The 13,254-nt window shown below is 44.9% G+C and overlaps 1 protein-coding gene across 6 annotated transcripts in view; it reads right to left on the bottom strand.

Moving 5' to 3' along the window:
* Positions 1-13,254, bottom strand: part of LOC147683571 (galactose-3-O-sulfotransferase 2-like) — a 692,139-nt gene that overhangs the window by 320,723 nt on the left and 358,162 nt on the right. For all 6 annotated transcript variants that reach the window (XM_086943976.1, XM_086943973.1, XM_086943975.1 and 3 more), the window contains 2 exons: positions 13,145-13,248; positions 8,783-8,893 (listed from right to left, as the gene is read on the bottom strand). In XM_086943976.1, the coding sequence (XP_086800102.1) occupies positions 8,783-8,856 (74 nt within the window). In that variant the 5' untranslated portion in view covers positions 8,857-8,893; positions 13,145-13,248. The remainder of the gene's footprint in view (positions 1-8,782; positions 8,894-13,144; positions 13,249-13,254) is intronic.

Below are 13,254 nucleotides of genomic sequence, written 5' to 3'. Positions count from 1 at the left end.
GTCTCTCCACTAAGTACGTAGAGATAAGACTTCGACCAGTTAATGATTAGGCCCAAATATCTTCCAAAAGTACCCAACACGTTGAAGGTCACAATCAAAGACTTACAAGGGGAGGTGAGGTAGAGCAGGATATCATCCGCGTACAACGACTCGCGGTCCTCAAAGCCAGGCGACCACTTAATCCCACAGATGTCTGGGTGGGTACGTATCCAAGCAGCAAGCGGCTCAAGCGCAAGAGCAAAAAGGAGCAGCGACAGAGGACAGCCTTGTCTGGTGCCTCTGCGCAAAGCAAAGGAAGCTGATACACGGCCGTTGACCGTAACATTGGCCAGCGGGGAAGCATATAAAAGTCTAACCCAACTGAGAAATTCAGGGCCAAACCTAAACCTGGTCAGCACTGCCCACAGGTAATTCCATTCAAGTGAATCAAACGCCATCGTTGCATCCAAGGATGCCAAGACGGTCGGCTCACAGAGTTTGTCAGCTCGTGCCATGACCGCATGGAGCCTCCTAAGGTTGAGGGCGGTGGGGTATAAAACCCGATTGGTCCGGGTGGACCAGATCAGCGATCACACCCACCAGCCGGTTGGCCAATAGCTTAGTCAGAATTTTAGGTTCGGCATTCAGCAGGGAAATCGGGCGGTACAACCTACAAAGGTCTCTAGGCTTCCCCTCCTTGTGAATAACCACAATGGTGGCCAGTCGCTGGTCCATAGGGAGCTCACCGGCCTCGCGCGTCTCCAGGAACATATGTCGCAGGGGTACGGCAATGGTATCAGCCCTAATCTTATACAGCTCTACCGGAAGACCATTGGGGCCGGGAGCATTACCCGATTGTAAGGAGCGTATCGCAAGCGCTATTTCATCCGGCGTAATGCCCCTGTCCATGTCATCATGCTCGGTATCCGACAGGCAAGGAAGCTCAATCCCGTCAAGGAGAGAAGTCGAATCAGGCTCCGTCATGGTAGAAACCGATGCGTAAACAGACTCGAAGTAGTCGGCAAAGGCCGTAACTATAGCGCTGGGGTCAGTAACAGCCTCCCCGTCGTCACCCAGCACCTCGGGCACCACACCAGAAGCCATCTCCTTCTTATCCAGCCAAGTGATAAGCTTGCCTGTCTTATCCCCTGCATCGTAGATCCTCCCTTTGCTGTTCTCTGCCCATCACCTTGGCCGCGTCAGTAGCAGTGGCCCGGTACTCCGCCTGCTTTAGAGAGAGAGCATGCAACAGGGCAGGCGCCGGATCAGTTTCCAGTTGAGAATCAAGATCCTCAATCTCCGACTCCAACCGCACCACCTCCTCATCCCTGCGTCTGCGCGCCTTGGCTATTAAGGAGAAAGCTTCACCTTTCAGGAAAGTTTTGAAGGCCTCCCATAGAGACATGGCCGACGGCACCGAACCCGTATTCTCGGAAAAATACAGGTCAATGGCTTTAGCAAGGAGGTCACGAGTTTTAGGGTTACGAAAATACCATGGATTGACCGGCGCTACCCTAGAGGCTGCCACAATACCAAAGTCAAAGGACACCCAGATCGGGGAGTGGTCCAATATGCCTCTAGCCATCAAGCGGGCCCCGGAAACAGCCGAGGCCTGGGCAGCTGGAGCCAAGATGTAGTCAAACCTGGAGAGGCTACCGTGCGCACCCGAATGAAAGGAATACTGCAGCTGGGCGGGATGGAGAAGCCTCCAGCAATCAATAAGTCCCATGGTATTCAGGAAATCAGGGAGCCAAGATTGTGCACCGCGAAGATCTCTGGATGGAAAACGGTCAAGGGTCCCAGATACAACTGCATTGAAATCTCCACCAACTATGAGCCGTCCCTCCGGCAGGCCCAAAATGGCGCTCCCAAGATCTCGAAAGGTCAATGATTGCAAGCCAGGGGGTACATAAACAGAAACCAAAACCAGGGGACGCCCCTCCCATCTACCCATGACGGCAACGTATCTTCCTCTATCATCGATTACACTAGTCTCCACCTCGAACGGGAGAGACATGCGCACCATAATCCCCACCCCTCGGGACCCCGAAGAGAACCCTGAGTGTACCACCATTTTAAACCCTTTCCTGTTGAGTGCGTGGCACGTATTGCCAATGAGATGAGTTTCTTGTGATAAAATGACATTGGGAACACACCTTTTAAACATTTGCAACACCACCCCAATTTTTATGCGATCACTCAGCCCATTCACATTCCAACTCAATACATTTAACGTCTTACCCCCATCATCAAAGCACGCCCCCCCCAGAGAGCAGTCGCCGCTACATAGTGTTCAAAAGAGGGATCACCTTGCCTAGAAAAAGAGAAGTAAAGAAAAACACAAAGGAAACAATCAACCCAACCACCCCCCACCCTGCACCCCTGCATCAGACTAAAAAGCCCCCCCAACTAGCCGTGTGCCTGTCGCCCCAAAAACTACTCTACGAAAAGCCCCCAGAGGAGAAAGGAGACTGCCTATCCCCCCCCATATCCCCCGATCCTGACAAAGAACAATAATAGAAAACAATAGTCAGCGACTGATTGCATGTGCAGGCCCATCCACCGAAGGCAGTCCGAGAAAGTTCACTCACTCCTGAGGATCAGGTCCGCCCGACGCCCCTTCCGTCTGGTCCTCAGGCGTACTCCGTCGTTGAGGCAAAGTGTCCAGCCAGTCCCCAGCCGCTTCCGGCATGTCGAAGAACATCGCCCGGCCATTATGTTCAATCCGAAGTTTCGCTGGAAACAACATGGAGTATCTCATCCCCAACTCCCTCAACCTGCGCTTGACTCCCATGAAACTTTGCCGGCATTTCTGCACCGCCTGGGTGAAGTCCGGGAAAAAGTTAATCTCAGCGTTCTGAAACTTCAATGGCCCACCTCTCCTGGATGCCTGCAGGATAGTGTCTCGGTCCCTAAAATTGAAGACCCTGGCAATAATGGGGCGCGGAGAGGCTCCCAGTTTTGGCTGGCCTCCAGGCAGTCTGTGCGCCCGCTCCACCGAGAAGAACTTGCTCAGTCCACCGGGAGCCAAGTGCTTGAGTACTAGGTTCTCGACAAAAAGGTCGGCAGCATCCTCCTCGGCGCCCTCCGGTACTCCTATGATACGGACGTTCTGGCGCCTGGCCCGTCCTTCGAAGTCATCGAGCCTGCGGGCAAACAACATGTTCGAGGCTTTCAGGTCCTGAATCTCCGACTGTAGGTCAGTCACGTCAAAAGTTAGACTCGACGCCTTTATATCGAGCGACTTGACCCTGTCATTAGTTTTGCCGAGATCGGCTCTGATGAGATTGACCTCAATCGCCAGCGTGTCGACTTTGTGCGTTAACACTTCATGCTGTTTATGCATTTCGACCTTGATGCCAGCAATGGCTCCCATGACATCTCGGAGGGTGGGTTCCGAATCATCTGGAGACACATCCCGCTGCGTGTCTTTTGTGCGGCCTGAGGCACCAGGCGACCCTTTCGGGAGGGTGAAGCGCTCGGAGATAGTGGGCTGCGAAAGTGAGGGTTTCCTGCTGACCCTAGGCTTCCCTTTGTCCGGATCTCCCCTGTCCGCCATGAAGGGGGTCGCTCGGTTTGGAGAGGGACCCGGTCGGCCCTGCAGCCCCTCGTCGGTAGAGGTCAACACGCGCCTTCACCGCTCCTTCAGCACTTCAATCCGCTTAGTGGTCTGGTCCGGCCGCTGTTGTAGAACGGGGCAGTCTCCACCAAATCAAGCTACCAGCACGTAGCAGCACCGCCGTCGCCCACGTAATGCCAGGCTATCATGGCGTCGCCATCCCCAATCCTCGTCACGGTGTAACTCCGGGTAGGAAACTCGGATCTCCGATCAGAGAATGGGTCCCGCGTCAGCAACAATTCTGCGACAGATTCCCACTAGTGTGGGACAGAATAGATAGCTGGATTAATTCAGAGGATCGGAGGGTCTTCGGAGCTCCGAGCTCATGCGGCCATCTTGGTTGCCAGCGAAGCTTCTCCCCGCACTGGTCTGCATTTTCAAGGCTCCCGTCATATCCTGAAGAATCTGTGACACAAGACACCAACTTCCAGACATCTCTAAAGCTGACCCGAGATCCCAGCAAAGGTGAGACCAGTAGCTGACACGAAAGACGTGGGACTGGAACTCCTGGACACCCTGCATTTTTGAAACTGCACCTATTTCCCAAAGTTTCCTGAAGTTGTGCATTAGAGTATTTGAAGCCCCTGCCCCAAGCACCTTTTGCACCGAAGCTCAGAGGCCTACACTCCACGAGTGTTCTGAGGGCCCGCTTTGTGCATTTCCGCTTGAGGCTCCTTCATGGTTCCTAGTCCATTGGCTAATGGTCCCCCACAAAGGACAATCGTTTGTTTCTTGAGCTTTCCTGGTTGGTCAAGACGTGCTCTCACTCCTCTTCAAAGGAGGAGTCCCTCAGATCTTGCTGGTCTGCACCAAAGCCAATCTTGTCATCCTGCGTGGATTGCTGTTGCCCAGGCTTGTTGGGTCTAATCCGGATTCCGATGCTGCAGCACTTGAGATCCTTTGTGGTACAGCTTGAATCCAGCTCCTGGTCATAGTAAACGCCTCCTGGACTTCGTGGCTGAAGAGTCAAGCTTCACCTCTTTCACCTGAAAACACCCGACATTGGTTGGCATTTTCCTATCGCCATCCTGGTCACTGGCTAGTGACCCAGACTCTGTCCCCTCTGCTTTCGGGTCCTTCATATCTCTGATCCACCCTTGGATCCACCCGGACACTTTTCCTCTGGTCGCCTGCAGCACTTCCTTGCAGCTCTCCATTGGAATCGACGACGAAACCCAACACCAAAGGAGACCTATGCACCCGGCTTCCGTGGGTGAGGTAACTTGAGTACTCCGGTGCTCCCGTGGGTCTTGACTCTCGAAGCGTCTAAGTCTAAAAGGGTTCCATCGTAGTTCACCTCTAAGTGTCCTTAGTCTTTAAAATTGTAACTTGTTTGTTCTCCATAGAAAGTCAATGGTGATTTGCGGCTGTGTTTAGATACTGCACACGTCCCCCGCGGGTCTCCTGCGTCCCTACCTTGGGTGGTTCCTGGTTGCTACAGCGGATCTACAGTCCCTAGGCCTGCTTTCTAACCCTCACGTGATTCTTATACCACTATTTTGGTATATGGTTTGTGAGGCCCCTAGGGCATAACTTATACTGTGCAACTTATCGTATGATAATTAAGTTCCTTGTATTGTACTTTTACCTCTAACCTCATAAAGAGACCAGAGGGGTTGTGTTTCGAATAAATACATATATATTTGATATATACCTTGTGTGGTGTACTTTCATTTGGTCATTCAAGAGATTATATACTGGTAAAACAAGCTGCTTTGCATTCCTTTGAAGACTGAGCCTGAAGGCTGCTCTCCACAGCTACCACTAGGATAGCTTTCTATAAGGTTGACTTTAAACCTACCATCAATAAGGGTTGTTTGGACTGGTGCAAGGTGCCCACTAGAATAGTGGACATCATATACCAGGCCAACTTCTCACATATGCTGCATACCAGCTTCACAGAAGTGGCAGTGCATAGCTTTGAGTCAAGAATATCAATGGCATGTTCCCCAAACACCTAGCAAAGGTGGCCCTATGACTCTCATTGGCATGTTTGGCCACTAAAATGGTGTTGTCAAGCAGTCTCCCTGGGGTCATTCCCTGACCGAATCTGGATCAGGTGTACGATCTCCTCTGTCCCAATTGTTGACATTATTCCATATGCATTTACCCTGCATGCTTTAGCTCTGCATTTATTGTGTGCCATATTTTTTCAATGGCCTCTAGAACGCTATCTGTGAGAAAGTATTACCCATAATAACACTATACCATTATGACTCCAGGGTGCCGTTACAATGATGAATGCATTGTAACCGTTTGCGTTGTAAATGCCTGCGTATTTCGCTTTACTACAGAGTGATATTAGCGGATCCAAGACATGCATGACTGACAATTTAGAGGAAAGGATGTTTCCCTGTTTCTAACATCAAAGGCGTCACCCTTTGTGAAGTAGTGGTAGAGAGAGGGAAAGTGCCTCATGTACAAGTCAGTGTTCAGCCACCCATCATGTTCCATGTGTGCTGTATGATGCAGCACAGATGAAAGTGTGAATGTGGCTATCCCAGGAGTGCTACTGTGCAGGTAGGGTAACCTTCCTACACATTAACAAGCCCCCCTAAACACAGACACCCTTGCACTCTTTTGCAAGAGTGCCTGTGTTAGAGCTAACTTGATGAACTGCACACAGTTGCTGTGGGATACACAGAGCTGCACATGAGCATTGTACATATGATGCAGCACAGTGTCACAAGAGAAGATGAGGGTGGTGCTACACACCGAGGCCTAATGCCTCCCTCCTCCGATTCCTTGTACATTTCACCCTCAGTCAGGGAATGTCATTGCAACAAAAATTGACACTGTCAGTTTAATTTGGTTGTGACAGTACATGTCCCATGCCATGCACTGTCATGTCATTCTCCCCAGCATGTTATCTGTGATCCAGGATTCAACATTTAGTTGACCAGGACACTCTCTGACTCACTTAGTTATGTTGAAGTGATCTTGTATTATAGATTTCAATGGAGAACATTAACATAGTCTAAAGGACTCACAATTTCCCATTGTTCACATTTTACAGACAACATGACGGCAGCGGAGGCACACGCCTTCCAGATGAGGAAGGAGCGGTACCTACATTTTAAGAAGGTCTCAAAAGGGTACCACAACATGGAACATGGTGCGGAGGTACCAGGAGGACCGGGCGGCTGATACGTGGGAATCTGTGACCAAGGTGGCAACACGTAGCAGGCGCAATGACACACAGGACATCCCAGGCCAGTCTGGCATCAGTGGTGGGTCCCAGCATGGACAATCAGTGTCCCATCCCCCTACAACAATCCCTACCCAAGGGACAATCCCACCTGCCCCTTCGGATCAGGTGATGCCATTTACTCTCCGGGGCAGGAGGCTCATTATGGACAAAAATGCGCTGCTGGCCGAGATCAGGCGGGAAATGGCAGAGTAGACAAGGCACCTTGAGGACAAAAAAACACCTTGGACTACCATTATGTCTGGACAAGTTGTGCCCCATTCTCCCTTCCACCAATGTTTTATCTTGTAGTTTAGGTAGTGTTAGGTAAGTATTTTAAGTGTTAGGTAGAGTAGTTTTAGTGTAGGTATAGTTAGTGTTAGATTTTAAGGTAGTTGTAGATTTTTATTATTGTAAAGTATTAGGGGATACATTTCCTTTTCCTTTGGGGGGGTTGATGTATTTATGGAAAAAATAAAAAAATAAAAAGCATATAAATATATCTTTGTGTAGGTCAAATGTGTAGTTAGTTTATGTATAGCTTAGATGTCTTTGTCCTGTCTTGTGATGTTCCCAAAGGGTGGAAGGAGGTTGATGTCCTAGATATGTTTTGCGTGTTTAGAATTAGTTAGGGTAGATAGTTTAGGTTCTTTTTCTCTTAACTCTAGTGATTTTTTTTTAGATTAGTAGTAGTTATGATTATAGTGAGTTTAGGAAACAATGGGATGTCTGCTCTACGTTTTGATTTTCGTGATAGAATGCAGTGGTGCTCACTATTCACATTCCCTACCAATCACACAGCCTGCTGCCACTTCATAAGACATCAACATTTCCTGAAAAAAATCACAATAGGTTAGTTATGGTTCAGTGAAATAAAACCAAAGAACACCAAAATGGAACAATCAGTATTTGGTCTATGCTCCACAAGAAAAAAGAGGACATGAAACTAGCATTTTCTAGCCTATTAGGAGTCAGCAAATAAGAGTGGCAATGAAGCCAACGAATGGTAAGCAATGGATGGGCTTCAAGCCCCTCTCAGTAAACAATATCTCTCACAAGCAACAGCACATAGATGAGACTAAAAAAAGATAAATATGATAGGTGGTGTGAGTCATGGTGTTTGTTGTGTCTTTTGCAATCTATAAATGGTGAATTTCATTTTTGTTTCAGGATTTAAATTGCTGAACCATAACTAACATTTCACAGTGTTTGTTTCACTATGTGTATACATACACACACAAACACACACAAGGCCAAAGGCGAAGACGTTTGAAAAGGTCACTAAAACCATTAGATGAAATTTGAAAAAGTCACCAAAACCATTAGATGGCTTTGCTGGTCCACAATACATGCGTTTTGCTGTGCTAAGAAGCAAATTCTGACAAGAGAAGTGAGCGATATCTGAAATAACTATCTGAAATATTAAGGTAATAAAGGATTCTGATTGCAATTAGAATGTTCAGGATTTGTTCCACTTCCTCGGACCAATTCCAACAGTAAATATCATTAGTTGGGCTTTGTGCTTTCATTATGTAAAAGCACATAAGACAAATTAGCCCATAAGCAGCAAATCACACCGAGATCAGGCCGCATATCGGATGAAATCCTGGAAGAGATGCCTAAAGATTGATTTTTTGGGGGAAAAACATGACTCCTAACTAACTAAATAGAGTTTGCTCCCACATAGGAGGAAAGGAATGCATCCACCTCTTCATAACCTTCCTCCATTCACCCTAGAACCTTTGATCAGCATATCATAAAATACAAAATGTTATATTGACAGTATTAATATTGTTCTTCTGGCGGAGTTAATGAAAAGACCGCACGTGATCAGTGGAGGGAGAACATTATAACTCTGATCATTCCGGAATGAACAGCGTCATCACACTCTCGGGTCTCATCCACTTTCCAGTACACAATTGACACTAAACTATTCACAGTTGCACATGAACTTTTGTCAGTAGTTGAGACTATCATTAAACTGTGCATCCCCTTACCTTGGCTTTCTGCGGAAGATTCTCATGATGCTTATCAGGTCTCTGCCAACTGAGCCTTGATGAACCATAGACATCAAGCAGACAATGTAAGTTGGTTCCAGCAACCTGCAGCTGCATATGAGAGAAAAACATCCATATTGCTTCATCTCATTATGGAATGTAGATAGTGAAAATCCATCTCTCTTACAGCTGGTATAGAGCAAGTGACAAAGAGGGAAATAGGCTAAGTGGGAAATCCACTAAACCCAAGCATCCTGACCAACCCACATGAGAAAGAGGGAAGGAAAAAAAAGTAAAAGTTAGAAAGAAAAGTGATCTGAGAAAGAGGAACAAAGAATTTGACAATCTTAGAGTAAAGTAAAGAGATGGGCATTAGGAAAGAAAAAGAGAAAACAAAGCAAGAGCGGCTGGGGAAAAGTCAAAGTGGTTAGGTGTGAATACCTGCCTCACATTGCACCAATGCAGCGAGTGAAACAAGTGAGTCTGACTTCTTCCAAGAAAGGTTCCAGCCACTCCAAGAAAACGAGCCAAATGGCGTTTTTGTCAGTACAATTTCCACATACATTGATAAAAAATTCATACTGTGGTCCTAAAGGGGCACTCAACAAATATAACACTATTTTTATAGTATGCCATTACCACAATAAAAAAACTGCAGGCAAATGGTGCTTTTTTCAGAGTACATTTTCCCTAACAGTTGGCTAAAGAGGTATGTTTAATGCAGGGAAATTAAACAAATCTCTGCATGAAGTTTCACATTTACGATCATTTTAACAGAAGCCGTGTTAATCACTTCTACATTCCACTTATAGTCAATCTATTTTTATTCGACAGTTAAGTCATAAAAGCACAACATACATCATTTCATCAATACAATCTTTATTCACAAATGCAAAACTTCTATAATTCAGCCTATATAAATAGAATAAGAAATTATTAAATTCATTACTAACTGTCGAATGCAACTAGTTAAAATACTGATAGCGTACCCCATCACCTTCATCTACTACACTAAAACGCTCAACCTTAGTTCCTGCTCTCATCTCATTATGCCTTAACCACATATAGTATTACAATCGAATGACAGGTAACAATTAGTAGTTATCTGATGCTAAGTGTGGCGCCTTAGCTCTTATGGACCAAGCCCAACCTAAAAACTTAGCCATAGCAATGGCAATCGAAAGAGCTGGGTCCGTGCATAGGACTCTAAGTGCATCGCCATGCTTTCTAAAACCCAATAATCTACAAACAGGAATAACCCATGATGGAGCGAGTTTCAGAAAATATTTTATTCTGACTCGTGAAGTCCATTCCCTGTAACATGAATTAATCTATTAATTAATTGTTGCATGATCTGTTTAATTAATCCAACCTAGAATAAGATCGCACCACACACTTTAACACGCGGGAACTAATGATATGTGCTCTTGTTGCATTTGCGAGTCTGTTTTGTAACACATGATTAATATTGTTTTGTTCGTCATGTTCGTCCTATTGTCCTTGTCACAATTAATATGAGGCTGATCATTCATGGCATCTGCTTTATTAAATGTGCTTTTATGTTTGTCCTATGTTGTGATTGTCTGTCTGTGAATCATTTAATCATCTTTTTACTCTTTCAGAAACATAAAGCTGGACTATATGAAGAATGGTAGATATTTCATGTGCTGCTTTATTTGTTTGCTTCTGCTAGATGTCATTTATTAGTGGGTTAATTATTAGCAATGGTCGGGTGGGTAACAGAAGGGTTTATTTCACCTGAATTAATCATTCTTTTGTGTTTGTTTAAATACTAGCCCGAGAGAGAGGCTTGAGGCCTAGTCCTAGTATTGGAGAAAATTGGTTGGCCTGTGCAGAGTCAGAGCCAAGAGCGGTCATATTGGAATTATTCCATGGAAAGCGCTATACTTTTGAATGGACTGTGGCTCAGACAATAGAGACTTGTGCATGGACTGCTCTGGATGTTCTTTCTACAAGGCCAAGGAAATGACAGAGATGATTTTGCCGAGCTCTGGAGGAAATCGGAAAAAACAACTTTTAAAATTGTTGCAACTTTCGGAAGCCGGTGTCGCCTCTTGTCAAAGAACAATAATGTGGTGACGTTTTCTCTCTGGACGAGGTGGTTTTGGGGGTCTGATGCTCAACAACCAATCAGGGTGCTGAAGTTCTTTAAAATATTACATTTAGTTTTATTAGCGAGCAAGTTAAGTATAACAATTGGGCCTCTTGAGGGGAATGGGGCTGACTGTTTCCTGAGGGTGAAGTGCTGTCCGATTTCCAATGGATATGTAAGCATTCAACTGTTTATTAAAATTATTTCCTTTTCAGGTCAGAAAGCTAATTTAGGGAATAGGGTAAATGTTTTCTTAAATTCATTATTTTATGCAATACTGAACTGTCGGATCTTTGAGCCAATGATTAATGAATTAAACTGAATTAATTAAATCATTTGTTTGATTCTAATAAAGAGCTAATAACGTTTATGCACTATGAGAATTTAAAGAAAATAAACTTTTAAAATGACAAGCTGGTCTTGTTTATTGTAGGAGGTTTAAACAACATATCAGATCCATTCGCCTCATGATTCAGCTGCTCTGTTAATCTTATGGGCCTGGTATTGATTGGTAAGTTTGGTGGTAGATGGTGACATCATTTATGCAGAAATTTAGTAGGAGCGCTGGATCACCCACACACGACGGGGTATAAAGTATGAAGGACAAAAGAACAATAAGTGACTTGTCGTTTCCTGTTTTTCTGGACACCATGGGCATGCTTTGCCATCAGTGATGTCATTTGAGATATCATCAGTGATGTCACTGACCATGTCATGAATGATGTAATATGTGACATCATCAGCAGTGGATTGCGGGTGCGCGAAATATAGTTAGTACAACTAACTATATACGAGCTATTTCAATGGAGTGAAATGTCCAGCTAACTATAACACCCCTAGAAATTTTAGTTTTTTGAGTGAATTTCAAAGGTTTTTTAAATGCTAATTCCTAACTATATAAGGCCTGAAACCTATGGTTTTTTCAGTGAATTTGCAAGGTTTTTTAAATGCTAATTCCTAACTATATAAGAGCTGAAACCTCTGGACTTTTCAGTGAATTTGCAAGGTTTTTTAAATGCTAATTCCTAACTATATAAGGCCTGAAACCTATTTTTTTTTCAATGAATTTCGAAGGTTTTTTAAATGACAATTTTTAAATGTATTAATTGTTATTTTTTATACTGATTTACTAAATTTTTGCAGGCAGGTGTTCAGAGGCCACACCCCTTTTATACAACACTCTGCAGCGCAACCCCTGGCACGTTTGCGGAGGAGGAACTAATTGCCCTTGCATTCTAGGGGTCCCTGGGGGGCAACTAGTGAATTTGCAAGGTTTTTTAAATGCTAACTTTTAACTATGTTGTGTGTGAAAGCGATGATTTTCTAGTGAATTTCCAATATTTTTAAATTGCTAATTTGTAAATCATAATTTATTTATAAATTTACTTTTCAACACACTGCCTTTGTATATTGTAATACATTGACTGTATTATGTAATATGCAACTGGACATGTATTTTTTATGATTTACATAAAGTTCAACAGTATACTCTACATCTTCACATCACTTGTTAACAGTCAAATTTGTTTATATATTTTTTTGGAGCTTTTTCAAGGGTGCACGCAAAGGGCGCGCACCTCGCGATTTAATATTATTTTTTTTTAATGTTTTTTTTGCCCTTGTCGATCCTTCAGGGACCCTCTGAGAAAGCCTAGGGTGTCAGGTAGTCTCTACCCTGCCCCCTTTTCACGTTATGCACTTTTGTTTTTGGCTCTGTTTTGCTTCAGAAACACAAAATAGCGGCTAAGGGGTGCGAGCCAGGCGCGCACCTCGCGATTTTTTAGAAAAATAAAAAAATATTGGGGGGCCTTCGGGGTCCTTCAGGGACCCCCTGAGAATGCCTAGGGGGTCAGGGAGTCTCTACCTTGCCCTCTTTTCACATTATCCACTTTTTTGTGGTTCTCTTTTACCTCAGAATAACAAAATGGCGGCCAAAAGGGTGCGAGCACCGTGAGCGCACCTTGCAATTTTCTTGGCCTAGGGGGTCAGGGAGTCTCTTCCCTGCCTCCTTTTCACTTTTTCAAACTTTTACAAAAATTGGGTAAAATGTCATTTACTTCCGGGCCGTGCGTGCACCGTGCGTGCATGCGTGTGCACACGTTGTGCGCACGTAAAACCATGTGACTTGAATACAAAGTCATGTGACTTGAAAACAATACTTTTGATTGGTTCATACTATTCTGTTCCAGAATCTTCAAACACCCCACCCACTTCCCTCACTATCTCTTTCACTCTTTTGTAAGAAGCACCTTTACTACTGTGTTCCTCCTTTGGAGTTTCCTTGAAGAAAAGATGGCAGAGAGACAGCAGGATTCCTCCTCTTCAGACTCTGATGTGCAGCAACACCAGCCACCTGCAA

This window comes from Lissotriton vulgaris, chromosome 11, assembly GCF_964263255.1.
Source record: "Lissotriton vulgaris chromosome 11, aLisVul1.2, whole genome shotgun sequence".
Classification (NCBI taxonomy): Eukaryota; Metazoa; Chordata; class Amphibia; order Caudata; family Salamandridae; genus Lissotriton; species Lissotriton vulgaris.
This window is presented reverse-complemented; position numbering and strand designations above follow the sequence as displayed.